This window comes from Psittacula echo (genome assembly GCF_963264785.1).
Source record: "Psittacula echo genome assembly, chromosome: 5".
Classification (NCBI taxonomy): domain Eukaryota; kingdom Metazoa; phylum Chordata; class Aves; order Psittaciformes; family Psittacidae; genus Psittacula; species Psittacula echo.
Window position 1 is genome coordinate 12,073,826 of NC_137739.1, and position 27,610 is coordinate 12,101,435.

At 38.8% G+C, this 27,610-nt stretch overlaps 1 protein-coding gene across 7 annotated transcripts in view; it reads left to right on the forward strand.

The window, feature by feature from the left end:
* Nucleotides 1-27,610, forward strand: part of KATNIP (katanin interacting protein) — a 67,151-nt gene that overhangs the window by 19,468 nt on the left and 20,073 nt on the right. For all 7 annotated transcript variants that reach the window (XR_013957097.1, XM_080620070.1, XM_080620068.1 and 4 more), the window contains 7 exons: nucleotides 3,125-3,265; nucleotides 7,950-8,841; nucleotides 13,398-14,132; nucleotides 14,638-14,846; nucleotides 19,398-19,461; nucleotides 22,451-22,628; nucleotides 25,475-25,640. Coding sequence is in view for 6 of the 7 variants with exons in the window: in XM_080620070.1 (XP_080476196.1) it covers nucleotides 3,125-3,265; nucleotides 7,950-8,841; nucleotides 13,398-14,132; nucleotides 14,638-14,846; nucleotides 19,398-19,461; nucleotides 22,451-22,628; nucleotides 25,475-25,640 (2,385 nt within the window). In the remaining variant the exon portion in view is untranslated. The remainder of the gene's footprint in view (nucleotides 1-3,124; nucleotides 3,266-7,949; nucleotides 8,842-13,397; nucleotides 14,133-14,637; nucleotides 14,847-19,397; nucleotides 19,462-22,450; nucleotides 22,629-25,474; nucleotides 25,641-27,610) is intronic.

The window sequence follows — 27,610 nt, forward strand, 5'->3', positions numbered from 1 at the left end:
GTGCATTAGAAAAACGAACAAATTAATGAATCTCCAAGCAACTAATATTTTCAACAGAATGAAAACTTAACATAAAAACTTATTTTGTAGAAAACTCATTTTACCACTGCTGAAACACTTCCATCTTTGGTCATTTAGGTGTGCATTTATCTCTGAGAATAGACATACTCTTATTGAAGGTCAGGACTTTTATTTATTTTTTAGTTTAGTTCCTTTGCAGACTTTTAAGAAGAACACTTAAATTAGTTTCTCCCTTGTACTTTGTGATATGCTGTAACAGAAAAAGATGCCAGGCAGGCCATCAGGTGCTCTCAGTGAAGGAAATTATGCTTATTAAGACACAGATTAGGCATTTCATTGTAATTGTTTTCTGTAAGCCTTTTTGATTCTTATATTCATGTACAGCTCTGTTGTGGTTTAAGCCCAGGCCATAAATTAGAACCACGCAGTCTACTTCCCCCTCCCCACCCTTTCTTCCCCCTGCTCCTGGAGGGACGGGGAGGAGAATCAAAAGAATGCAATTCCCATGGGTTGAGATAAGAACAGTTTAATAACTAAGGTATAACACAAATCACTACTGCTACCACCAATAATAATAATGATAAAGGAAATAACAAGGGAAGAGAATACAACACCTCACTGGCCGGTACCTTGCCCCCACCCCGCAGTGATCCAGCCCTTCCAGGTAACTCTCAGTTACATCCCGGGCATGACGTACTGTGGTATGGAATACCTCTTTGGCTAGTTTGAGTCAGGTGTCCTGTTCCTGCTTCCTCCCAGCTTCCCCTCCTCCCTGGCAGAGCATGAGACTCACAAAGTCCTTGGTTAGACTAAACATTCTGACCAGCAACTGAAACCATCGGTTTTATCAGTACTGTCCCAGGGCAAAAGTCAAAAACACAGCGCTGCACCAGCTACTAAGAAGGAGGAAAAATGACTGCTACTGCTAAACCAGGACAAGCTCTTAGCATAATAGGGACAGATAACTGTAATTCTAGAAATACCTAACAATACTTTTCTTCACAATGGTGAACCCTCAGACCCACATTATTTCTTTTCACAGTGCTTGAGCCTTTGTTTACTTTCCATCATGTACACCTTACGTGCCCACACAAGCAGTGTCTTGGGCCATTCTCACACAAAATCTAAGACCAACGGTTCCCACCCTCACTTTTTTTTCCCCTTGATCCTGTTCAAAAAGTAATTCCTACTCCTGACATATTGGGTTCACCCTGAGGGTTCCAAGAACTTTTGGGCTAGATTTTTTCAGTGCTAGCTGCAGAGACAGTAACTTCAGACTCAAAGTACATCATGTGAAGGCAAAGACATCACCATCACTCTTAGTGATAAAAGGTGAGAGTCCTCCATGGTCTTGAGTTTGAGCATGGATTCATCATTCTTCAGTTTTTGGTGTCAGATCTTTGACAGGCTGACAGAGACTGAAACACCTGTGAGTTTATGTATCCTCAGTCCTAGGCAGTTACTCTCACTATCTGATAAACAAAATGCTACAGCTACAGCTGCCCCTCACTCAGGATACTTGGCCTGTCTCTGATATGCATTCTGTTGTTTGGAAGGTCATGTGTGACTTTATGGATAAATTAGTGAGAAGCATGGGCAGATCTCTCCAGGGTCTATTTTGGTGCTGAATCTGGCACTATCACGTATGTACCAAAACCTATTGATTTCTCATGCATCAGGTCCTGATTTGAGAAGTCTGGAGATGGATCCCTCATCAGATGTTATCTGCTGGTGGGAAATGGTTTTTTAATCATTCTTGTTCATACTATGACTTCAGTGACATGATCTAGCTTTGAAGTTGTTCTTGGAATTGGGTTCACACTGGTTTGAGGACTATCCTTCATTTCTTTGATGTTTAAAGCCTCATTTCTGGTTTTATATAGAAAGGATTAAACCTATCTGGCAGTCTTATGGCTGTTTATGCCTACAACTGACATTCAAAACAACAAGTTTCCCAAACTTTTTGAGTCTCTGCCTTTGGGGCAGAGACTTCATGAACCATCAGAATATGGAACACAAAGATCACCACTTTGAGCAATGGATCTATTCGTGATATCTTTGCAGATTGGCAGAGCTCTGCCCTTACCATCATTAGGCACATATCTGAAGTACTCAGTAGAAAAGTTTTGTAGTTGCTGCCTTCAGGAAAAACTGAAAGTCTTACTTCAAAGTGAAAAGATACGGAAAAATAATGACTTTCTGTGCCTACTTTGTGACCATATGTACCGTGAAGCCTTGAAAATAGAAAGGGAGCTAATTTATTTGCTAATCTCAAATCACTGAATGTCATCTGCATATGTATTTACTTTTTGCCTTCATTCGTCTCTGCTTTGGGATAACGTTTGACATCAAGTATACTAATACTCAACATTTTGATTCTGAAACTCTTCTTGCTTCTTTCTGAGCTGCCATGTATCCTTTTCTCTGGTTTCTGAACGTGTGGAGATAGCATTTCTGAACCATGTCCACAATTAGGCATTCTTTGGTACTTAAAAATGTGGTGTTTGTCAGTTATTTGTAAATTCATATTGTGAGTTTCTGTGATAGCATAGAAAATTTCAAGTGTAGAGTCCTAAATAAAGCTCTAAGGCATAGATCTGTAAATGAAATTAGTTGTCTGCAAAGCCTGATTAAAATATAGGCATGGAAATAAAATTCTGTAAGATTCCCCTCTTTAGAGGGCAAAACAGAAGTGTAAGCACTTTAAGAAATTGTGAAACAATTATACAGTGTGCATTGTGCTCAATGATCCCCTCTGTTGCCTGCAAAGCTGATTAATTTGATTAAAATAAACTGGGCTTGCTCTGACCCTGCAGTTACAAAGCATGGCAGACGGCCTGTCATCTGTGAGTGTGCAGATGTCTTAGTGGGACAGCAAGCAGCTGACCTTTATCTAATTGTCAGATTGTTGTGAGCTGTCTTACAGTCAAGAGAGTCGGATTTACTGTTTGGAAATGAGGTTAAGATTTTGCTGTTAATGTAGTAGATTTTATTAAATGGTTACTCTTCTAATCTGTATGTATTTTTCTGTGGGGTGGCAAGTTAATTAAAACATCCTGCTTTAGGAGGAAGAGTATTAGTGACTGTTTGTACGTGCCTTTAGATCACGAAGGAAAGCTTCCTTTGGATGTGCCCTTTCCATCCACCCGTCCAACTTTACTTTGTGATCCGCAATCTCACCCGGTCACATGACTTCGGTATATCCAAGATCAAGATTTGGAATTACAACACAACAACTCCCAGTGTAAGTAGCCTCTTCTCAACTCCTCTGTATGTACGCTCTGCCTTGTCTAGGGAAATCTGTTTGATCTTCTTTCCCAATGAATGAAATAAATGTGGATACTGTTTTCTCTAATAAAATAGAGAGCTAGGAGGTGTCCATGTCTACTGTGAAATTTGCTTTTGTCTTGACTGTAAGTGGTAGCAGTGTTAGTGTTAACATTTTCATAGGCACAATGAGCATTTACTTTCAAAGCTATTAAATATCTCTAAAGACCTAATAAAAGACTTCCATGTTCTGTCACTTAATTCTTTATTAAGGCAAGTGCATCTTCATATTCAGGACTTTCAGTTGGTTTATAACAATATGTTGTGGTTTAACATCCATAAATATGTATTTTCTCATCTATGTAAGTATAAATAGGCTGACTATTGCTTGATTTCAATTTTGTCACTTTAGTTAGAATCATAGAATGGTTTGGGTTGGAAGGGACCTTAAAGATCACCTAGTTCCATCCCTCCTGCCGTTGCTAGGGACAACTAAAAAGTATGCTACCTGTGTGTTCATAATAAAACAGGTAATCTACTGTTGCAATAGAGACATCTCATGGCAGATGGTCTCTTGTTTGTGTGTTTGAATGTCACCGTGAAAATTATTCCTGTTTGTACACTGCAGCGTTAAGAAAAAAATCCCAGGTACTGGATCAAAGAGGATTTGCTGTCCTGGATTATAAATAAGAGGCTTTATTGCTCTGGTTTTGCTCTCATCCCTGTTCTTATATAAGCACATACGGTAATTTATACATATGGAAATGGTCATGGAAGGGACAGCTTAAACAAGTTTACTATTACATGATTTATATTTGTTTTCTGGAATTTTAATAGCTTTCTCTATTAAAATGTGGGCTACAGAATGTTCTGCCATTATTACAGAGTGTGAAAGAGACTACTGGCTTTGGAGGTAATAGTATGATTTGTTACCAAAGCTATTGAATACAGTGCAGGAAATACACATAAATGTATTTCTGTGTTTAAAGGCACTGATTTTTAAATAAACTGCTATAAGGCAAGCTGTACAATCCATTAGGGGTATAATCCCATGGATTTTGGTGGCGGTGCAGCAATCTACACTGACTGAAGAAATGTCTCATTATCCCTAAGATGAAAGAATAATACATAGTTCTGCCTATTTCTGTAATTTGTCATGAGAAAGTTTTGTCTGAGAAATATAAAACAAAAAATATAATTAGGTAACAATTTTCTTCTGCTAGTGTAATTGCAGAGCCAGATTTCTGTGTGGGTTTTTTGTAATCATTCTAACCTCTTCCTTTCCCTCAAAAACCATGTGAGTGAGAGGTGCCAAAGAACTTCTTCAAAAAATAAGCAAAAAATTAATTCAGGCCAGTACTTTTGTATGTTTGAGGTTTAGAACTTGAGTCTGGAAATAAAAAATATGTCTGAAGGAAGCTGTAATAGACTAAGTCATTGTCATAGGTTCCTTGATTCACTGAGTTACAAGGCAGCTCTCAGAGAATGCTTCATCTTGCATTTATTTACTTCACATAAGGTCTGAGAAAAAGGGGGCAATTTTTAGTCTGCAAGAGAAGATCAAATGTAGGTAAGGGCAGCCAGTTCTTTTCAAGCTTGTCTGAAATATTCAGACATTTTGTAAATACTTGCTACAGTGTTGAAATGGCATTCTTACTTGATGCTATTGAAACTTTTTGGAAGATCCAAGATAATGTCTATTGCATGTCTTCAGAGATCTCTGAATGGAATTTATACTTAAATGCATGAAGGTCTTAGTTGCTCTCCAATTTGATCATTTTCTTCTTCAAGTGATTGCCTACATGCGTGTCCCTCCTGTATGTATGTTCATGTCCGTTCTCTGGAGTTGGAGATTTCTTTCAGTGCTTGACTACCACTGGGGTGCATTGTCTGTAAGGATACAGGTGCTTTGTTCCAGCCGAGTTAGGTTTCTAGGAGAACTTTTCTAGTTCTTGGCTTCTTTTCCATTGCTCCTTATTTTTCACACTTCCATGAGAAGTCAGGCAGGAGCAACTTGAAGTCCTCTGTCCAGATGCAATTTGCAGAAAAGTGTCCCTGGTTTTGAGCTTTGTCCTTTGTGCACAAATGTCACTGAAATAGCCAGAAGTACCATCCTTGTTGCTTCATTGAAAAGCACTGTCCCAGCAGGCAGTCTGTGAGGGCTGAAGGTACAAGCTGGGAAAGAACATCAAGAGAAATTGTAGAACAGTTTTCACCAAATCTTTCATTTTTTTTCTCTCTGGCCTTGATTGTACCTACTTGCTTGTTCTGAGATGTTGTGCCATTCCAGTTTCTCTTCCAGGAGGCAAAAAACTTGCATTGGACGAAGTATTGAGTATTTGTTTACAGAATGGCTTCTTGATGGAGTTACTCATTGAGGAAAGGATTTTTTTCAGCCTCTTCATGCTTGAGGAGAATTAAGCAGTGGAACTAGGAAAACTAACCATTCTGTGCATGTTTCCTACTGCGTCTGATCACTAAGCTACTGGAAGCTCAGAAGGGAGGTGGGAGGGAATGAAAAAGAGCAGTTCCAGTCTTGTGTCTGTTGAGATCTGTTCGTATTCTTCCTCCTTGAGCCTCAATCTCCTTTGAATTTTGGTGCAAGAGATTTTCGTTATTTCTTTTACTGGTTCCTTTATTAATAGATTGTTCTGAGCTATCATCTGTTACTAATGCCTGCCCCAGTCCCATCTGTCTCTATTGTCTCAGACACCTCTTTTGCTTCCTACAGTACCTATCCCAGATGTTCCAAAACATTAGGGAAGAAGAAGTCATTTCCCACTAACTCGAATAGTAATTTTGAAGTGCCTGGCCCTTTTCTGTGCTTGACTGTCTCTCTTTCAGGGACACCATCTCATTTTGCAATGTTCTCTCAGTACTGGTGGGTGGAGTGGGATTAATTCCAAAACATTTTGTTCTTAAGAGGTTGCTGATCTTAATTTAAAAAGACGAAATTGACAAATACTTTACAAAATACAGATGTGTACATTTCTCTGGTTCCATACAGTTTATATCTGTTCTCAGATAAAAATACAGAACTAAGGTTTGAGTATTTCTCAGTAGAGAAACAACAGTAGAGGCTAGGATATTATGTAGAAATATTGCAGTTATCCTAAATTCAACTGTGAATATCTAGTATCTCTAGCATTTAAGGAGGACATAGAAAGATGAAGAAAATAACATTACTGGGGCATCCTGATAGTATTTCTCTTCCCCGTCATCATTTCAGGCAAAACCATCTATGTATTTTTAATATATATAATTATTAAAGTGTTTTGATTCCAAATTAGATTAATCTAGTAGTGTCCCTATTCAAGGGGAAAAAAGATTATGTTTTATGTCCAAATGCATTAGTACCAACATATAGCACTTTATGATACTCTAGGAGTAACACAGGCAGTCATGACATAATGGCCAATTAAACTGGGTTTACAGCTGTTCTCTGAGAAGTTAATGAAGGTTATCTTTTTCTATCAGGAATGTATCAGGAATGTGTCTTGCATTCCTACACCTACTGCGCCCTTTCAACTGGATCTTTCTTATTATGCCTACATCTTCTGTTTTTCTCCCTGTGTAGGTCCAATTATATTTTTCGCCTCATACATGTTATTATTTGGAAAGCAGTAGAATGGAGTCTATAAAGACTTTTAAGCTATAAAGAGTGCATACAGGAGCAAAGAGGAAAATTTATGTCAGTATTCAAAAACTGACATCCAAGAGATGAGCAAGCGTGATGAAACTGAAACTTCTTTCTTTCACAGAAAGCTTCTCGGTTTCCATGAAGATAAGGAAAGAACAGAGAGTTTTTAAAGATTCCACATGATGGGCATATTACTGAACTTTAGAGGGCAGAAAGGTGGTGAATTTTGTCTCATCTGCTATATTTTCTGTGAAGATACCAGTATTTTTGTCAGGAGGGAGACGAGGTTAGATGGAAGTGCTAAAGAAGATAGAAAGAACATTAGTTCCTACTGCAATGGAATGAAAAAATCAGGTTTTAGTGGGTGCCATAGAAAAGTAGAACATGGAGATAAAGTTGTGAGTGGCAGAGTTGTGTCTGAGGTAAAGGCTTTCTATTTGAAAGGCTAGTTAAGTGTTGGAATAAGCTATCAAGGCAGGTTATTTGAAAACTGTTTAAAACCAGATTTCTTCACAATGGTGCAGGTTATTTTACTTTCTTCACAGGAAAAAGGTGGACCAGATGATTTTTTTTTTTTTTTTTTAATGTTCTTTCTAGCCCTGTATTTCTGTAACTCTTTTTAAGTCTAGTGGCTTTGATCTGGATGGTTGTTTGCTGTGGAACATGTTGTGAAAGTGGTGAATCTTAAAGGTGCTGAAGCAAAATGTGCCTCTGAAATTTATATCCTGATAAATATAGTTACACTTCTTCACTCAGGCTTTTCTAAATAGTTAAGCCTTCTCGGCCAAAATGATTCACAGTAGTGTCCAGAAGGACTTTTAGTCCTTTTAAATAAAACCTTAAGTATTCCACAGTATTTTTCAGCTGTTGGAGCTTTTGATTAAAAAGTAGTTAAAAGCATGTTACTGATCCAGGATTTAATTGTTTTCATCTGTTTATTGATTAAGTGTTCAAATATCACAGTTTCAGAACAGTGACAATGCTTGAACAGATTGATATCTTCATACTTCTGTTCTTCTAGGACCTTGATGTTGGAGCAAGAAAGGTGAAGTTATATGTTGATGAAAACCTTGTATTTGATGGTGAATTAGAGAGAGCCTCTGGAGATCTCCTCACTGACCATAGCACTACAATTGAACTTAAAGATCACAAGCAAGATATCTCTGCATATCCTGCAAATGAAACGAAAGAAGTAAATGTACCTGCAGTCACAGAGAAGGAAGCAGAGCTACATTTTAAATGCTTACAGTCAGACAGCGCTTCACTAAACTGGAAATCTCTGCCAGAAGAAAATCTTCTTGACCATAGGATGAACTCGGTCAGCTTTACAAAGAAAAGTTTGTGTGAGGATAATCTGAAAGTGTCACCATCTCAAGTTTGTGTAAAAGATGCCAGAGAGAATGCAACAGTGCAAGCAGTTACGGAGCGTGTTCAATCTGATGATGAACTTACTTTGAGTGAGCAAATGGAAAAGCTAACAGGAAGAAAATTGCCTGATTCTACAGGTAAAATTCCTTCTTGGTTACAGTCATCTTCCCAAGTAACAGGGAATAATCAAGTTACTTCCAGTAACCAGAAGCCTCCCTGGCTTGCTACAGAACATTGTTCAGGGTTGAGATTTCAAACACAGTCAGATGGAGTCATGAAAAACTTTTCAAATCTGACTAATGAGGATGTCAAATATCAGAGAAATGAACTGGGAAGATCGAGTAGTAGAAATGAAAATGGAGATGAGAGATCGCAAATGCTAGCCAGAAAGGATGGTGATGTGCTCTTGGACATGTTGGAGCAACTTTCTAAGAGAAATTCCTGCAGCTTACAGTACCCTACAAGTGGAAGGAGAAGTGTCAGATGTGTAAAAAAGGAGGGATTAAGCACCATAAGTCTTGGAGAAGGCGGTTCTGCTCTCAAAGGTAAGAGCTCACAATAACAACCTTAGTGCAACTCCTGGCATGTTTTGCATTTTACAGAAGCACAGAATCATTTGGGGGGAAGAGACCTCTTAAGATTACTGGAGGAGGTATAGACAGGGAGATTTTAGTTTTGCTGTTTGCCGTATTCAGTTTTTCTCATTCCTACTATGACAGCAATGCTCAGAGTCTCTCTCTGTCCTACACCTCATGTGAAATGGTCTTCTGAAAATTTTACATTCTGAGTTAGTGTTTTTTAAATTCATTTGGAGGAGATTAAAGTAAATTTTATTCTAAAATCTGACAGTTCTGCAGACACCAAATGTTTGCTAATATCAGATATGAAGATCTGCAAAAAGATAGAGTGTGACCTCAAGATAGTGAGGTCACACTCTATTTTACATTTACAAATTTACAGAGTTTATTTGTGCAGTAGGTTTGTGTCTTTCTCAGTCAGAATATATGCTAAATATATTTATTCAGAGTGAATGGAGAATTGGTCTTATTTTCCCTTCACTGCTTGGTATATACCTCTTCAAAATTCCCTCAGACATCTGTGCTTATTTATGAAGTGTTTTCTGGTAAATTTAGCTGTTACCTGCTCTGTGCTTTTGATTATCCTTGTCATCCTTCTCCAAACCTTTTTTAGTTCACCTGGATCCTGTTGGAGGTGGAGGATCCAGATTTGTGTAGTTGTGTTCTGCCTCTAGCAGTAGCTATCAGTGTGTCCCCAGGGAAGAGTATGAGAACTGATCAAGTTTTGAAGATCCTACTCTCTCCCAACCTTCAGCATTCTATGGCTAAGAAATTTTCTGGGCATGGGGTAATATTTTTGTGCTTAAATAACACAAGAATAGAATTTCTTATCCAGAAGTTCTACTTGGTCTTGCTTTTAAGCAAGTTTTTTGATTTCCATTTCTCAGGATGTATTTTTAATCTTGCCTTTTCAGTTTCAAGCCATGGGTCACTCTGACTTCTTTTTTGGAGCCTTCATACCCCTCTTTGGCATTCTGTAATTCTTCAGCATTCAATAACTTGTCTCGAATGAAGAGAGTCTGGTAGGCCAAGGACAAGAAGGCACAAAGAATTGGAAAAAGAGGTTACAAATGTACAAATTGAGATTTTGGGAGTGATTTAACATCAGAACAATTTACATGAAAGTGTAGCTTGCTATATACTGTGTCTGGGTGTTTACATTAAAGTTATGGTGATAAAGGACAGGAATTGTGCCTAAATGGAGGAATGCCAGTTGAAATTCAACAGCAGGTATTGCATGAATTTTTCAGACAAAAGCAACAAAGATTATTCTTTCTAAACTTAGAATGTCTGAACTTTTCTTTCTCTGCCCCTCTGGAGAAAACAGCAATTTTGTAAGTATATCTGAAATTATACCTCAAAGAAGAGAAGTACGGAAGTAGTTGGAATAACTGCCATTTTCCCTTCACCCACCACTCACCCGTTTGCTGTTTCACACATTTTATAGCATCTTTGTTAGATTAAAAACTTCTCAGCATTATGGAAACTGTACATAAATCCTGCTATAGTAATCTCTGTTCAGCTGTAAAAATTGTAACAATTTAGGAGTTTTAATGTAAACTATAAGATTGGGGTTATCGTGATTCTAATTACAATGTCCTCTCATTTTGCTCAGAGCAGGTTTTGTCATCTGGTGCTTTAAACTCCCAATATGTGTTTGTTCCTGGGAAAACTGCATGCCATCTAGCAGCTTTTGTTCTCTCTGTACTATACTGCACAGGATAAAGCCATCTTCAAAGTGGAGCTGAGTGAGCATTAACAACAGGAAAACAGTTTTAAGTGTTTCCCTAAGAGTGGTGAATTTTAATTGGAGCGGGACTAGGGGAGCTGCAGTTTCCCAACAGTGGAATGTGTCAAAGGGGAGGCTGCACAAGCTCATTTACAATGTCACAGCGTGCCTTTGGTCACTAAATGAAGAATAATGAGAACAACAGAAATTAGAAATAGCACGTCCATGCATACTTGGCTTGAGTTAATGTTGCTATGAAAACATACAATTTTTCTCTGATAACTGTTTAATGTGTAAAGGAAATGATGGAAATATGCTGATAAAATTTGCAAATAACATATAATTTGGGGTATTATGAGTTAAGAAGATTGAAGAACTGCACAGAAAGATGAACTTGAAGATGGGAGTAATAGCAACGGAATGCAATTCGGTAGTCCTGCTTGGAGGGTCATCTGGGGACTAATAACGAAAAATTAAGTTGTAAGCTGAGTAATCATCAATTGCAAATGACCTCGGGAGAGAAGGATCTTGGTTGAGTAGCTGATAACAGATTGACTATGAAACGCTAGTGTGACGCAGACGTGATTATAACAGTGTACTCCAAGGATGTATCAGCAGAGGCTTTTCTGTGAGGGAAATGTTAATATCTCAACACTGGCACTCATGAGACGTCAGTTGGAAAACTGCAGTTCTGATCATCCATTTTCAGGAAAGCTGATTACAAAGTGGAACAGATATAGAAGAGAGCTTTTAGAATGATTTGGAAAATGAAGCCTGTGATTGAAGCAGGGAAATATGATTGCTATTTATAACTGCTGGGAGTAAAAATGAGATTAACACAACAGAGAGAGAAGAAAGGTAGTTTTTTTTCAAGCAAGAGTTGCCCCAAAATGTAGTTTAGTAAAGTTTTGAGAGAAATTGTGTGGGGTGTGTTGCCATCAGAAGCAGGACAAGGGACTTGGTGATTTAAGAATCCCCTCCTAAACCCACAGTGTTTGAGGTGTCATTATTTCTTGGGCTTCAGGATAGCATCCATCATACAATCCTCTCAGGCATGCAGAAGACTGGGAATATGTTTGTAACATCTGCAAGTGGGACACTCGTTATCTGCAGGAAGAGTTTATTGTTCACATGGCTCCAATAAAAAGAATATATCTTATATTCTAAAAAGTATGCCCAACCCTCTAAGCCTTCAGTCGCTGACCTTTGCTTTTGGGCTATTCTCTGCTTTCCTTTCAGAGCTCCACTTCTGTTGTTACTCCTTAATGTAGCTAACAAACCTGTTAACCTCCCATTGAAAATCACTCCTATTTAAACTGCTGTAGAAGTGTTTCTGAGTTGCAATCTCTGTGCTGCTTGAAGTACTTAACATTTAAAAAAGAGGGGGGGTTTAAAAAAGGGAAAAAACCCTCCAAAACAAGGCAAGCTAATAAATGTCAAATACTCTTCTCTACGTGCTCATCCTGAAATTTTCAAACTTTGACATTTTAAAAGTGGTAAATATATATGCAGTATCTTCTTGAGGTAAATTGTCTTCTCCAGTACTTCCAAACAGGAAGTACTGTTTGGAATCACCCACCCAAAGAGTATCCATATAGACAATGGTTTGAACAAGGAAGTGACTTATAAATGGCTGATGTTCTGTGAGATACACACCTTTGCTTCCTCTCTGTGTTTCCCTTGTGGGGTAAGGAGGAATGGTCAAGTTGGTCTCCAGGCTTTCATTCTGGAAGACAACCTTCTTTCAGGTGGCTTCCCATCTGCTTTAAAGTTCTTATTTTTATCTTTCTTGTCCCAGTGTAAATTATTATTGGCCATGGATAGATTAGGAACATTGCCTCTTCCCAGTGTTTCCAAAAACAAAGTTAAAAGTTAGTCTTGAGCAGTCTTCTGGGAAAAGATAATTTTGCAGCAATTGGCACTTATTCTTGATAACCATTTGTGTTAGTATCCACTCAAGGACATTGTACAGAAGTAAAATCTAGCCCATGGGCCTGTAATTGTTTAGTACTCTACTTACTTTTCTTCATTTATTTGAAGAAAATACATAAGTGACAGCTTTATTGTAAATCTTTGTTATTATCTGCTCTTAATTGTTTTGAGATGGAAATTAAGCAGCTCCCCAGTGCAGTCACAAGGAGAGCATGCTTTGTTCCCACTGTGCCCCTCTAATTGGTTGTCTCCACTGTGTTCCCATTAGATACTTTGTCATTAGCCCCCTTCTGCATCTCACGCTTGCTGAAAAGTGAGAAAAATATTTGGACATTACCTACATAGAACGCAGCACTCACCTCATCCTCCTTGTATGCTGAACTTCTTTTCTCACCACTTTTCTTTATATACACAAGGTTGATTTTGACAGGAAGCACTATCTTTTCTCTGTAAAGCTTTAGAAACTTCACCAGTTCCACCATTTCCAACTGTATGAAAGATCTTCTGCAGAAATGCAGACAGATGATTTAAACTATTGTGACAGACAGACAATAAGTATCACTGGGCAAAATCCCAACTTCTGTAAGTGTTGAGTCAAGAATTTACAGTCTCAAACTGAGTTGCATTTTGTATCTTGGCATGTGCTCTGCTCTTCAATAGTTAAAAGTGCTTGTCTAAATGGGGAAGGGAAACTGGTACATGTAGCCTTTGTAATAGGGAGGCAATACAAAAGTGCTACTCTGAAGAGCATTTTACGGTAAAGGAACATGGATAGTAGCAGCATAATTCTGGCAAGTCCGTGTTATAGTATTTGCTTCCAGTCTTGTTTTTACATTAAATGCCTATGCAATGTTGTTTTCAGGTGATGACTTTTCTATCAAGGACATAGAAACCTCTAGAGCAAAGTGGCAAAATGAAAAAGAACACACTCTGCAGGAGTCCTGGAACTCCTTGGTAAAGTTTAATTATTCCCATCGCGGCCGAATCTCCAACATGGATTTTCAAGGGGACATCTTTGATGAGTTTCTCCATCAACAGAAAATCAACTGGCCTGGAGAATATCAGCAGATGAGAAAAGAGGGACTACAAACACTACCAAAAAAGCAAGAAGGAGAAGATTCTATGGAGGCATATGATGGAAATGATTTTAAAATTCCTGTTTTACCTTATGGACAGCATTTAGTGATAGACATTCAGACAACATGGGGAGACAGACATTATGTTGGTCTTAATGGAATTGAAGTTTTCAGTTCTAAAGGAGAGCCTGTTCAGATTTCAAAAATAACAGCTGAACCACCTGATATAAATATTTTACCAGCTTATGGCAATGATCCCAGAATAATAACCAACCTAATTGATGGTGTAAATCGGACACAGGATGATATGCATCTCTGGCTAGCACCATTTACCCCTGGAAAACCTCACTTCATCTTTATTGACTTTGTGGATTCCTGTCAAGTAGCTATGATTAGGGTTTGGAATTATAATAAATCTCGCATACATTCTTTCAGAGGTGTGAAAGACATTATAATGGTGTTAGATGAACAATGCATCTTTAAAGGAGAAATTGCAAAAGCTTCAGGAACCTTATCTGGAGGTATGCTATCATTTCTTATTTTCTTTGTGGAAACAGTAGTACAATACAAACAAATACATTTAGCTTGTTATCACTTTACACTTCAAAGCAAGCTGGCACTATGTATAGTATTTAGTCCTTTTAATTTCAAAATGTAATGCAAAGTTGAGTAATACATTCTTCAATGAAACTATGAATTTTAGCAGCCTATACAGCTAATCTGTATTCTTAATGATGGCATAGCAACGAGGCCGTATTTCAGTTGCATCAGATAGACCTGTCTTTTGGAAAAGGTGATGGAGAAGCTTTTCTTCCTATTTTCTTTTATGTGTATTTGAAATTTGACTAAGTTCTCCAGGTTTTTCTGCTGTGCAGTACGAATTTGAGAATGAACATATTATATCAGTAGTCAGTATCAATTTACTATTGTCTCTAAACACTACTGCAAATTAAATGTAAGAAGGACCAAAACCAGTTTTATCACTCTATATATTCTTCTGTATTTTATTCTGTGTGTTGCCTTCAGCTCCAGAGCACTTTGGGGATACTATATTGTTCACTACGGATGATGACATTCTTGAAGCTATATACTGCTATGATGAGACATATGATGGAGAAATGGAAAATGCCAGCTGCTTGAGATACGAGGAAGAGTTAAAGAGGCCAACAACTGCTGACAGGGAGGGAGATGAAAGACCTTTCACACAAGCAGGGTTAAGAACAGAGAATCAACAGGTAGGGGTCTCTATGTTCGGAACTCTCTATAAATGTCTTTCTGAAAGATGACATGGAAGTAGTAGACACTGATTTCCATGGTAAAGCTCTGCAGAAGAGCTAATACAGCTCTCTGTCTGGTTTGAAGGTACCTTTTTTTCACCAGCTCAATAATTTATGCAAATTTTTGAAGCCCTAAAATACTCCAAATTTTTGTTTCCCTGAATGATTAATAAGACTACAAGGAAGACTATACTGGGGTTTTTTTTAATCTCTTTGCTTACTCGGACAGAGATTCAAGGGAGTTCTATTTGACTGAGGTACTCCTGAGCACTGACAGTGATTTTTACCATAGAGTTAATATATAATGAGTAGCTGTGCTCCCTGTTGCTCCAAACCAAAGATTTTTTTCTGTGTTTTTCTCACAGAGTGTACTCTTGCTTGTTTCTTCCTCCACAGATGAAGTTTTTTATCTGAGAAGGAACTCCACCCTCCCCTTAGTTTTTCCTCTTTCCTTTTTTGACTAGCATCTATACAAGTCTGTGAGCATTTTGCAGCATAAAAATGTTCCTTACCTATTCCATACAGTAGGTATTTTACTACTTGGAGGAAGGCCATATTTCCAAGCACTGGAGTCTTGCTCTATGTCTGAGCAAAGATCCTGCAAGATTTTCTGCTCAGGATGTTGTGGGGCAGTCTTTGACTTGATTTCCGTCAAATCTTCTGATTTTGAAGAATCTTCATGAGCACCTACTGTTGCTTCAATGAGGTTATCTGTTTCTAGGGGACACACTCTTAACTTCTAAGTCTGTGAGGACATCAAAGCTGAATCAATCTGAATTCCAGTTGGTTCTGCTAAAATGCTCTCAGTGATGTATTGTTCCTAATGAGCCCTATGCTGTTGTCATTTCTTCATGTTCTGTTTTGTCCTCTTCTCCTGGTGGCTTATAAGACAAATGAAAATGTCATGGCATTGGAATTTGATATTACTGCTAAGATCATTGTTGCTGTTTAAGCCCAGCCGATAACTCAGAACCATGCTTGCTCACTCCCCCCTTTTTCCTCCCCCTGCTCCTGGAGGGATGGGGAGGAGAACTGAAAGAATGTTAACTTCCACAGGTTTTGATAAGAACAGTCCAGTAACTGAGGTATAACACAAACCCACTACTGCTACCACCAATAATAATAATGATAAGGGAAATAACAAGGGGAGAGAATATACAATTGCTCACCACCCGCCAACGATACGCAGCCCGGCTTGAGCAGTTATCTAGCCCTTCTGAGTAACTCCCCCCAGTTTATATACTGGGCATGACGTGCTGTGGTATGGAATACCCCTTTGGCTAGTTTGGGTCAGGTGTCCTGTCTCTGCTTCCTCCCGGCTTCCCATGCCCCTCCTCACTGGTAGAGCATGAGACTGAAAATGTCCTGATGGGGGTAAACATTACTTAGCAACAGCTGAAAACATCAGTGTTACCAGTGTTGTTCTCAGACTAAAGTCAAAAACACAGCACTGCACCAGCTATTAAGAAGGAGAAAAATGACTGCTACAGCTGAACCCAGGACAATCATGAGTCAGTGACTCTAACCCTTTGACATCTCCAGTGCTAGTTAACATTGGCAACAGTGATTTTGTTCCCTTTTTCGCTTGCAGTATCTTAAACTGTTGAAGACACCTTATGCAGTGCAGGATTTCATGGACACAAATTGAAGTTCACCTTTCTTTTCTTGATTGCTTGTTTATTGTAAGCATTCACAAAGACTTCTTCCATTGCAGAAGCCTAGACCTAGGCTGTTTGGTCCTTACTTGGAGCCACTGCCTTTTATTTTGCTTTTCATTTGTGGTGTTCTTCATACTTTCTAAATCTGAAACCTGCTCTATCAGCAGTGGAATGACAAAAGCTATTGTGTCTGAGCCATTTAACTCCCTGATCTCATTCTATATTTGCTGGTACCATCAAGATTTTGTAGATGGATGCTTATGCTATAAAATGATATAGATCTAGTAGATGATTTGTCTTCTCCAGCATAACATTGTAATTCAGACTAGTATTGGGTTTAAAACATCTCTACCTGTTGATCACCCACCCTTTTTTCCTGTAGCATGTTCAGTGGATGAAACAGTGTTTTTACTGCACTGAGTACAGAACTTTTGAAAAGCCCTTACAGAAGTGTCTTACTTTCTTGTTAATATTATCCATGATCATCTGTCTTTCCTGTGACTTCAGTAAACCTTAATACATCAACTTTTATAGCAGGTCAGACTGGTAACTGGGGTGTTTGACCTGACTGTGACTGACAGTGGATACCTAGGGAGAATGAAAGAATAGAGCAAACATGCAGTGGTGTTTTTCTGAAACCCTCTTTCAACCTTTAGAGATTTGTCTTACAAGGACTTTTTGGCTTCACCTTCGTGTTTATGTATCCTGCCATGGGTTTTTATTACATTATTTCATCCATTAGCTTTTTGAAGCTGTGTGCACTTGTACAATTTGCAGTGCTCTGTGTTGTTTCCCAGCTTAACTTGCATAGCACAAAGAACCTCTTTATGTTTGTCTCTAGGTTCTTTTAATGTCCCCTAGGTTTTGTCTTGGAAGAAACTAAATTATTTCCCATTCCCTTCTTCAAGCCACTCAAGAGATTTATGCCCATCTGCTACAGTCTCTTCTAAATCTCTGTTTTCCAGAATGGCTAGTCTTACTTCAGTTATTTGTCACATGGAAGGTGGTATATTATGGTTAAGCATAGGACCATGGTAATACTTTATACTTTTTACTGCTTTTCCAAGAAATCGTGTACTGTGGTGGTATTTTGTTCTAGCCGTAAGGATCTAAGACATGGGTAGGACAGTGTTCACAAGCTGAAGTGCTTGAAATAGTAGAAAATTAGACCATATCTGAAAGAAAAGATAGTGGGCACCAGTGGAATGAAGGAATCTAAGTAGCCAATAAAGGGGGAAGAGGGAGGAAGAGGTGATAAGGTGGCTTGGCACAGGTGGTTTATGATATACAAAGAAGGGCATTATTCTGCCTTCTATAAGACTGGTAGCTTTGTCGCATCTATGGGTTTTGATAGTCAGTATTGTTGCAAATTTTTATTCTCAGGCTGGTCTTTTTAAGTTGCTCTGAGGAAAAGGCATCAGGCAGCAAAGACAGAGTCACTGTTTTGCAGGAAAGGTACCCCCAATAGGAGGGGTTTTTTCCACCTTTTGTAGGTTATCTGTGTGCATTTATTTCAGTGCAGAGTTCTTGCTCAGTTTCACCTACTTAATTACCTCAAGGACATTTGCTACTACAAGAAGTATATTGCCATCTGGGAGCATACACATGTTAGATCCAGGATGTCAGTGGTTATACTGCAGAGATCTAATATAACAGTAAGAGAAAAGTGTTGACAAGTCTTTTATTTCTTTTTTTAGGTGCAGTGTAGGTCAATTTGGTGTATTCTTGGTGACAGGGAGTCTACTTCTAGTGATAAATGAAACTGTAATTAAGGAGTCTGCACTAGAAAAGGAGTCTGGAGTTTCCTATTTGGCTTTTTGACTACTAATGAAGATTGAAATAATGTTTTTGTAGAACTATTTAAACTAATGCCAAGATTTCATTCCACTCTGCTATTATTTTGTTTGGAGCCTAACACTGTATATGTGAAGTTAGGATTGTTTTCCTCACATGTAGCATTTTTATATTTGCCTGTAGTGAACATAATTAAGCATTTTATCATGCTCACTCAATGAAATTGTCTGTCTGAACCCTTTGCAGTTGTCCTTAGTCTTTAATATCCTTATTGCCCCAGTATGATCAGCAGATCTTATCATCTCTTTATTAACTTTCTGCTTTGCTACGTTGAATAGCGTAACCTACTATTAATTGGTATTGCCAGAGAGCAAATGCAAGCTTTTGGACACATTTGCTTGTTTGCTCTGGCCTTGAGAAGAAATTGTGGTGGCACTGTCTGAGGTCTTAACTTCCTCCCAGACTTCTTCTCTCTGCAACGTTATTTGCAGTATGCAAATGCAGCATGTTATCGTTTGCATGGCAGTCTGTAGGTAAATAAGAGTGACTTAAGAATTTCAGACTCTTTCTGAACAGGTAGCCCACACAAGGGATTCTCACATTTAATACTCCATGTGCACTAACAAAAAAATACCAAACTAACAGTCTTGACATCCAGGTGATCTACATTTTGGGGTATGTTTTCCTTTTTTGCAGGGCAGCCTGGCTGGTGAGGCAAGGAGGAGATTTCCCTGGCCGTGTTTAAAGCCAGGCTGGATGGAGTCTTGGGTGACATGGTTTAGTGTGAGGTATCCCTGCCCATGGCAGGGGGGTTCGAACTAGATGATCTTAAGATCCTTTCCAACCCTAACTATTCTATGATTTTATGATTCTATGATATACAAAAGGCTGGATGTAAAAATTAAAACAAAAATCAAAACAAAAACCCCAGCAAAATTAAGAAACAGGAAAAAAAAAACAACAAACAAAACCACCAGCCTCCTCCCCTTTATAAACAACATGCCTGTAATGTATATATGTTATATATGTTCATTGCATCTATTGGTTTACTTTTTAGGTTCAAGAGCCAGATGCTCTCTCTGAATATGTACCCAAGGAATCAGGAATATTTACTGGAAAATGTAAGTTCTTACATTTACTTCTTGCCTAACCACCTTCCCCCCTAACATTTTATCATGGAGGATCTGATTGCCTGAGCTGTACAGAACTTTGTAACAGATGTCAGGTCTAGAATAAAAAAGAGTAATTGAAGGCCACAGTAAACAAAGGCAGAAGCTTTGTTACTTTGTTACTATGGCTTTTAGAACATTGTATCATAACAGTTGGGTTTTAATCTCAGAAAAATAACACTAGCTATTCGCTTAGTCCCGGAATGGGATTTGTAATAGCTCTGTCCCTTACACAGTAATTCTCTCCCAGTCCTATGTATTTATGTAGGCTGAATTTCTCAGTTCGGATTGACAACAGAAACCCTTCAGTAAAGCTAGACCAGAATGTTATATACCTACTTAAAGAACCTGATTTCTTTATCCTGTACTAAAACAACTCTCTGTGGGCCTTTACATTATTTTCTGGATGGCTCAGAATTTTCAGTATCAGTTCCTGGTCCTTTCATCAGCACAAGAGAAATAAGATTCTGTGGAGTGGTCTCTTAGACCTGGAGTGAGAGTGCTCTTGATTCTTCTGGTTTGGGGGAATTAGTGGGAATTATGGAAATCTTAGGATCAACGCTGCCCTCTTCACCTGGAACTCCTGGTAATAAATCGTGCATGGAGTCACGGAGGATTTGTACCCTTGACCTGCTGTAGGTAGTTTTTCTCTCTTTCATCCTATTACCAGTCATGATGCCAAGGAGAAATAGTGTCTGAAAATGTGATGATCACTGGTGCAAAGTCCAGCTAGTGGCTGATTACTAGCAGTGTCCCTCAGGGATCAATACTATCATAGTCTACACTGATTAATGTCTTTTTTCTTTTTCAAGAACTTGGATGATGTGATAAAGTGCAATCCCAGCAAGGTTGTGGATGAGGTTAAACAGAGGGGAGTGGCTGATAAGCTGGAGGCAAGGGTATTCTTCAGAGGTACCTCAGCAGGCCCGAATAAATGATAACTTCATGATGTTACACAATGTAACTTCATGAAGTTCAGGGCAAATACACAGACCTGCAGGTGGGATGTAAAAACCCTTGCCACAGGACAGGCTGGGGGCCAGCTAGCTAAGGAGCGGCTTTGCACTGATGGGTCTGAAGTCCTTGTAAACCACAAGTTGAAAATGAGCCAGAAGTGCAGCCTTGCAGTAAAGGCAGGCAGCTGCCTCCTGGCATCTAAGAGTGCAGCCAGCAGGGCAGGGAATAAAGATTCTTTCCCTGTATTTGGCACTTGTGAGGCTGTACTTGGAGTACTGTTAAGTATGGAGCTCCCTAGAACAGGAAAAAAATTTACATACTGGTGCAAGTCTGGTGGAGGAGCATGACCAAGATAGTCAGGCAGCTGGAGTCCCTGATGTGTGAGAAAAGCATGAAAGGCCTGCTTTGGTTTATTCATCCTAGAGAAGAGAAGGTGAAGGGGAGATCTTCTTGCTGTCTATAGCTATCAGGAAGGCATAGACAGAACAGGTCCAGGCTATTCTGAGGCATGGTAATAGGATTGGGTTCAGAGGCAGCAGAAAAACAAGGTAGAAAACAAGAATTTCCAATTAAGTATTAGGAAGTCTTTTTCACCCTGAGGACAGTCAAACACTGGAACCGGGATCCAGAGAGGTTTTGAATCGAACGGCCTTAGAGACATTCAGACTGGATAAGCTCCCGAGAGACCTGATCTCATGGCCTTGCTCTGAGCTTGAAATTGGACTACAGGCCTCCAGAGGACCGTTCCACCCTGCATCATTCTGAGATCCTATGAAGGCATTGACACAGTGATGTAGATACTAAACCTTGTGTGGATAGCTCCTTCTCCCTATCTTTTCCCTTGTTTGAAAATACACTTTGGTTTTGCCTGAGAACTCTTGCACACTTGTACATGAAGCAAGTCTTAGTAATGGCCTTGGGAATAGCGTTTAATATCAATGTAGCCACAGCTCCAAACTTGCCAGCTAATAGAACTCTTTATTTCTTAGTGTCCTTGCAAATGCTAATGAGATCTTAACAGCCAAGTGAATTTATGTGTATATCAAGACAGTCTTGTGTAAATTACTATGGCTATTTATAGGTAATTGGCCTGGATGGCTTAATAGTTTTAATGCTTGTTTGTTTAACAGGGCATCATGACTATGAGATGCTTCTTTAGACATTATCCAACCTGATTATTTCTGGGCTTCTCTAATGTGTGAAATAAAAGATATTTTTAATTTACACTGATGGATTTTCATAGACCCTGATGGGATTGGAATATTACTTGTTAAATCTGTATATGCTACTTAGGATTTTTTTCAGTAAGGCATGAAACAGGTGAACCTGAAGATACACGTACAATCTTTTGTCTGCCCAATTTTTCTTTCCTATTTATTTTCTGGAGATGCAAGCAAATCAACATTGCTGTTTTTCACTAATGCTGACCCTTAAAATACTTCCATATGTCCAGTTTTGACATGAAGACACATTAGTGAGCCATATTTGTTTTTTGATTTAACTACAAGTTAGTGTTCTCTAACAATTTATTGATTTATGAGAAACTGGATTTATATGAATCTATAGTCATTTATCTGGCAAAAAATGATAGATAGACTTCAGACTTATAGGTCTGCTCTGTGTCTGCATAATCACAAAATCTGTCATGTACCTGCTTAAATGTATCATTCAATTACTGTCGGTCTGCAGTCTTAAGTAATGAGGTACTTGATAACATGATTTATTGGGATTTGTATAGTTAAGATTGAACAAGATGTTGGTAGCCCACTAAAGGGGTCTATCACAGGTTTACAGAAGATACTATGCTATTACATGGAGGTAGGCATGCAGACCAGGAAGTATCCAAATACAGCATAGCAAGTTATATAATCTAAACGAAATGCATGTACTGCTAATTGTTGGAGGTTGCATGCATGCTTATATTGGCTTCTTACTTTAAACTACTCAGTATGTGTATAGATTATATCTATATTCTTTTATATAGGCCTGCAACTGAATTTTACAATGACTTGGGGAGACTCTCATTACCTTGGACTGACAGGACTTGAAGTGATAGGAAAGAATGGTCATGCATTAAAAATAAGTACAGAACAGATTTCTGCTTCACCCCAAGACTTGAATGATCTTCCGGAGTATGCAGGAGATTCCAGAACATTAGAGAAGTAAGTAATGAAAGAGTTGGATTGTTCAAGCATTTTCTGCAGGGCTCTTTCTTTATATTTGTGCCTGTTGTTTTGACAAATGGTTTTGGAGTTTATTGATTTTAGAGGCATTTTACATCAGACTTTATAAAGCTACTGAATTATATAAACTTCTAACACATGTTAATGAGAAATGATTTTCATACCACCACTGCTCATTCTTGGATGTCACAAGCCACCCAGGAACAGCTTGTTGTAGAAACATGAATGAGATGTTTCCAAAAGATGGTGCTTGAGTTAGGAGACGGCAACATGCCTGGTTGGTATCTCTGCTAAGGACTTTCTAGGCAGAAATGTGGGTGTTCTGTAGCATCTGTCTATGCATATGCAATGATATTTATGCAGGCTTTCTGGTTAACTTCAAGGAAAAATTTCAAGTTAGCAAAGTGTGAGGATGTGTTAGGGAATTGCACAAACAGGTGCCATTCTGTTGGTAATTCCACAGCTTTTTTTTTCCCCTTTTTTGGGTGTAATTCTAATGAAGTTTTATTCATTGACAAGTATACTTTCTCAAATTAACTTGTACTTCCTAAATGATAACAGTATAGAAATCATATGCTATGGGTCTGGACAGGACGTGGTATTTGGTTGTTATTGAAGCTGCATCCTGTTGTTTCTGAGTTGTATCTCTCTTTTAAAGGGTATTTTCAGTTGTAATCCTGTCCTCTGACATGTTTGTGCTCTGTGAGTTTTATGAATTAGGACTTGTGTTTTCAATGTGGAGTCTTCCTTAGAATGTTGTTTTTATCTACATGTACACTAACTTCGTAATTTCTGCTAATCTGACTTACACAGATGTCAAGCTTACTTGTATATAATTCCTCAGTTCTTCTGCCTGTTTGTACGAAAATCTCTCTGTAGGCATCAAGATCTAAGAAATCTTCCCATGACATAGAATCATAGAATAGTTAGGGTTGGAAAGGACCTTAAGATCATCTAGTTCCAACCCCCCTGCCATGGGCAGGGACACCCCACGCTAAACCACGCCACCCAAGGCCTCATCCTGCCTGGCCTTGAACACTGCCAAGGATGGAGCATTCACAACCTCCCTGGGCAACCCATTCCAGTGCCTCACCACCCTCTCAGTAAAGAATTTCTTCCTTATATCCGATCTAAACTTCCCCTGTTTAAGTTTTAACCCATTACCGCTTGTCCTGTCACTACAGTCCCTGATGAATAGTCCCTCCCCAGCATCCTTGTAGGCCCCCTTCAGATACTGGAAGGCTGCTGTGAGTTCTTCACGCAGCCTTCTCTTCTCCAGGCTGAACAGCCCCAACTTTCCCAGCCTGTCTTCATATGGGAGGTGCTCCCGTCCCCTGATCATCCCCTGTGATGAAGAGATTCTGGTGGTGGATTCTCTCCATACTCCACCATAATGGGCCCAGTTGCAAAGAATCCATTTAGCTTTCCTGTTGGTGTCTTACCTTCTCTGAATGCTTCTTTTACAGCCCCATTGTCTGGTGATCCTACAGGATTTCTGGCAGGCTTTCTGCTCCTAATGTATTCGAGGAATTTTATTTATGGTACCTTTTGCTTGCTAGCCTTCATACTCTTTTTTGGCCTGTGCATATGCATTTAGACTTCCAGAGTTATGATCCAATCAAGTTAGAGTTTTTTGATCATGAATTTTGTTGAAAGATGGCTTGTAATAACTTCCTTTATCCTGCCACTGAGCCAGTTTAGCTTTGATATTTCAAGTCCTCCCTCTTTTCAACATCTTTCTTAGTAAGTGGGATACATTTGTTCTGTACTTCCAGTATGATATCCCTTCATGTTCTCTGTGTTGTGTTTAATGATTTTATTTTGGGTTTTTTGGGGGTTTTTTGTTTGTTTGGGTTTTTTTAATGTATTTAATGATTTTTGCTTAAGAACCTTTTAGGGCACAAGCATGTTGAATATAAGTATACTACAGTGCTCTTCAACTGTAGCATTTGGAATAGGTCCTGTGCACTATACAGGACCAAGTCAAGGGTTATATCTTCTCTCATGGGCTCCTTAATTGGCTTCTCTGTGAAAGAGTCATTATTCAAATCTTCTTTAAGCAACTTCCAAGTCTGGCACTCACATTCCATTAGACTTTTAAATAAATAGTAAGTACATTGGGTGGTTTACCAAAGTAATTACAGTGGAAAATCAGTTCATATTCTCCTTTACTCCATCTTTGTATGCCATAGTTTGTGATACAATATAAAGTCAGGATTCCAAAATGAGGAAATAACGGAATTAACTTTAGGCAGCTTCAAGTCTGTGCTTTTATGAAAAGATGTTGTCACACTGGTAGAAAGCTCTTTTGAAAAAATAGAACTATGCCTGTGTGCATGAAGGAGGGTGTGAACAAACTCTGCCTCTCCAGGTTATCCAGCTGCCATCCAGCTCCTTGTCGGATTCATGATAGTTGCATTGGCAACACACTGCAGAGTGCCAGATATACTAGTGTAGGCATGGGACTATATTAATAAGTTATATTGTGTTTGAGCCTTTTGCCTTTGGCCATTTTGGTAGAAAGGTAGTTGAGCTTTCCTTTGCCTGCTCCTGACCACACAGCGAAACCTAAGGAGTTTTCTGGTTTTCCTGAAACAGACCCAACTAAAAGAAATACTGCTTTTCTTCCCCATTGTCCTTAATTCAGCAACTGCATACTACTTTTGATGTTTATTGTGCTTTTTAATTGCATACACATGGGCACAGTAAGCCCTGGAAGCTGTAAGTGGCATATAGGAAAAAAATAAACATCTAGTAATGCGCCTGGTTTTCATAAGAAAAGCAAGCTTTTCCTTTTTGCAGCTAATGGATTTTTCTCCTTGTAGGTTAATAGATGGGACTAATATCACAGTAGAGGATGACCATATGTGGCTCATTCCCTTCTCTTTTGGAGAAGATCATCTGCTCACAATCCATTTTGATAAAATTGAAAGTATTGCAGGGCTTCGCTTTTGGAACTATAATAAATCTCCAGAGGATACCTATAGAGGGGTAAGTAAAAGCAAAGGAGCACTGCCAGCAAAAATATACAGTAGTGCATTGGAAAATTGGTACTGTGATGAATGAATATAGCTGCCTTAATGGAACACCATAAATCTTTCTAGATTGTCTGAGTCTGAATTTTGTGGCAGGTATAATGCATTTCTGTCTCCACAAACAGCGAATATTGAAAAAAAGCCAGAGATAGTTTAAAGAAGTCTTCATGGCTGATTTTTCTAAGAGACTCATACTATTTTCAAGATATGTGGTTCTGAAGTGGTATCCTCTCAATATCCAGTATTTAGGCCTACCATATGATTATTTCCTAGAACACAGGGAGTGGCAGAACAAGGACACTTCTCTAACAGAAATTCTGTTTAGGTAAGTTATAGAAGGCCAGTCAAATCAATACTACCTTTTCCAAGAAGCGTCTCTACAACTCTAATGTTTATTAGAGAAAGATGGCATCTTCGAACAGCTTAGTGAACTAGCTTAGCTAAAATTGTATAACTTATCTCCTCTCTTTTTTTTTGCCAAATTGCTTGGTTTATATGTTCTTCATATTGAATTCTTGGAATTGACTGGCATATTGTGTTACATCGTTTCCCTGCTTATTCTCAGAAGCTATGCATGCATTTGTAATGACAATGAAGAGGTAGTTGCTGTTCACGGCATAGAAAGTTTATGAATCCATTTGTTTCCAGATTTTCCCCTTGGCATATAACTGTTACATCCTTGATGTCAAACTCAAGTCAATAGATAAGAATAAAAATGTTGATATGTATTAAACTAGAGAGACAGGACAAAAAGGATCAGTTCTGGAAAAAAATAATACTGAAGTTGGAGGCATGGATTCTTCCTAGGATTGGGCGAATCAGTGGCAAAAGTTGCAGAACTGCTTCTTTTTGTAAATTTACCTTCCAGGAATTACTTCAGTATGAACACTACGTAAATGTGTGGCAAGGTGTTCCATCTCCACAACAAGCACCCTGGCATCTTTTAATATCAGCATATGCTGAGTGCCCAAGACTGGCCAAAGACTCCCAGAGGGCCAGAGCGTAAGATCTTTCATTGAAGCCACAATTGATTCAGAGACTTTAACCTATGGCACCCAATTTTGTAATACATGGCATTAACCCAATGTGTTTGACACATGGCAGGGTTAAGGAGCATGTGCAGCTTACCATCTAAACATACCCCCTCTATAACAACAAGGGTTTTTTTATTAAAATCTCTGCCCTGGTTTCAGCTGGGATAGAATTCATTTTCTTCCTAGTAGCTGGTACAGTGCTGTGCTTTTGATTTAGGATGAGAATAGTGTTGGTAAAACACCGATGTTTTAATTATAGCTGAGCAGCAGTTACACAGAGTCAAGGCCTTTTCTGCTTCTCACCCCACCCCTCCGGCGAGGAGGCTGGGGGTGCGCAAGGAGCTGGGAGGGGACACAGCCAGGACAACTGGCCCAAACTGACCAAAGGGACATCCATCTAGTGCCATATGACAGCGTGTAGAGCTGGGGAGAGTTGGCAGGGTATGAATTCTCATACCAAATCAACTCCCTGTATGTGTCTCAGTTATTAAAGCAGGGAAAGAAATACCCAAATCCCTAGTATCTAACATGGAATTTGGTTTCTGAGGCAAAACCAAGACAGAAAGAAAAATCACAGTTTACTTTACTTAGGTAGAAAAAAGAAGTGAGTCTGTTAAAGCACGCAGTTGGCATAGCAGGTCCCATAGCAGTTTGTGGGTACAATTTAAATGAGGAGTTCATACCTACAGGCCTGTAAAAGGATGAAAAAAATATTTGGAAAACTGAAGATGCAAGATATCTGCTTGGCCACGGTATAGAGGCTGTAGAGTGTTTACCTAAGGCATCATGACATCTGTTTCTTGAAGTATTGCTGTTCATTCTAAGAACCAGTCCCTGGGTATGAGATCTAATGATTTCCTAGGCAGCTGTAGACTGGTGGATTCTATTCACA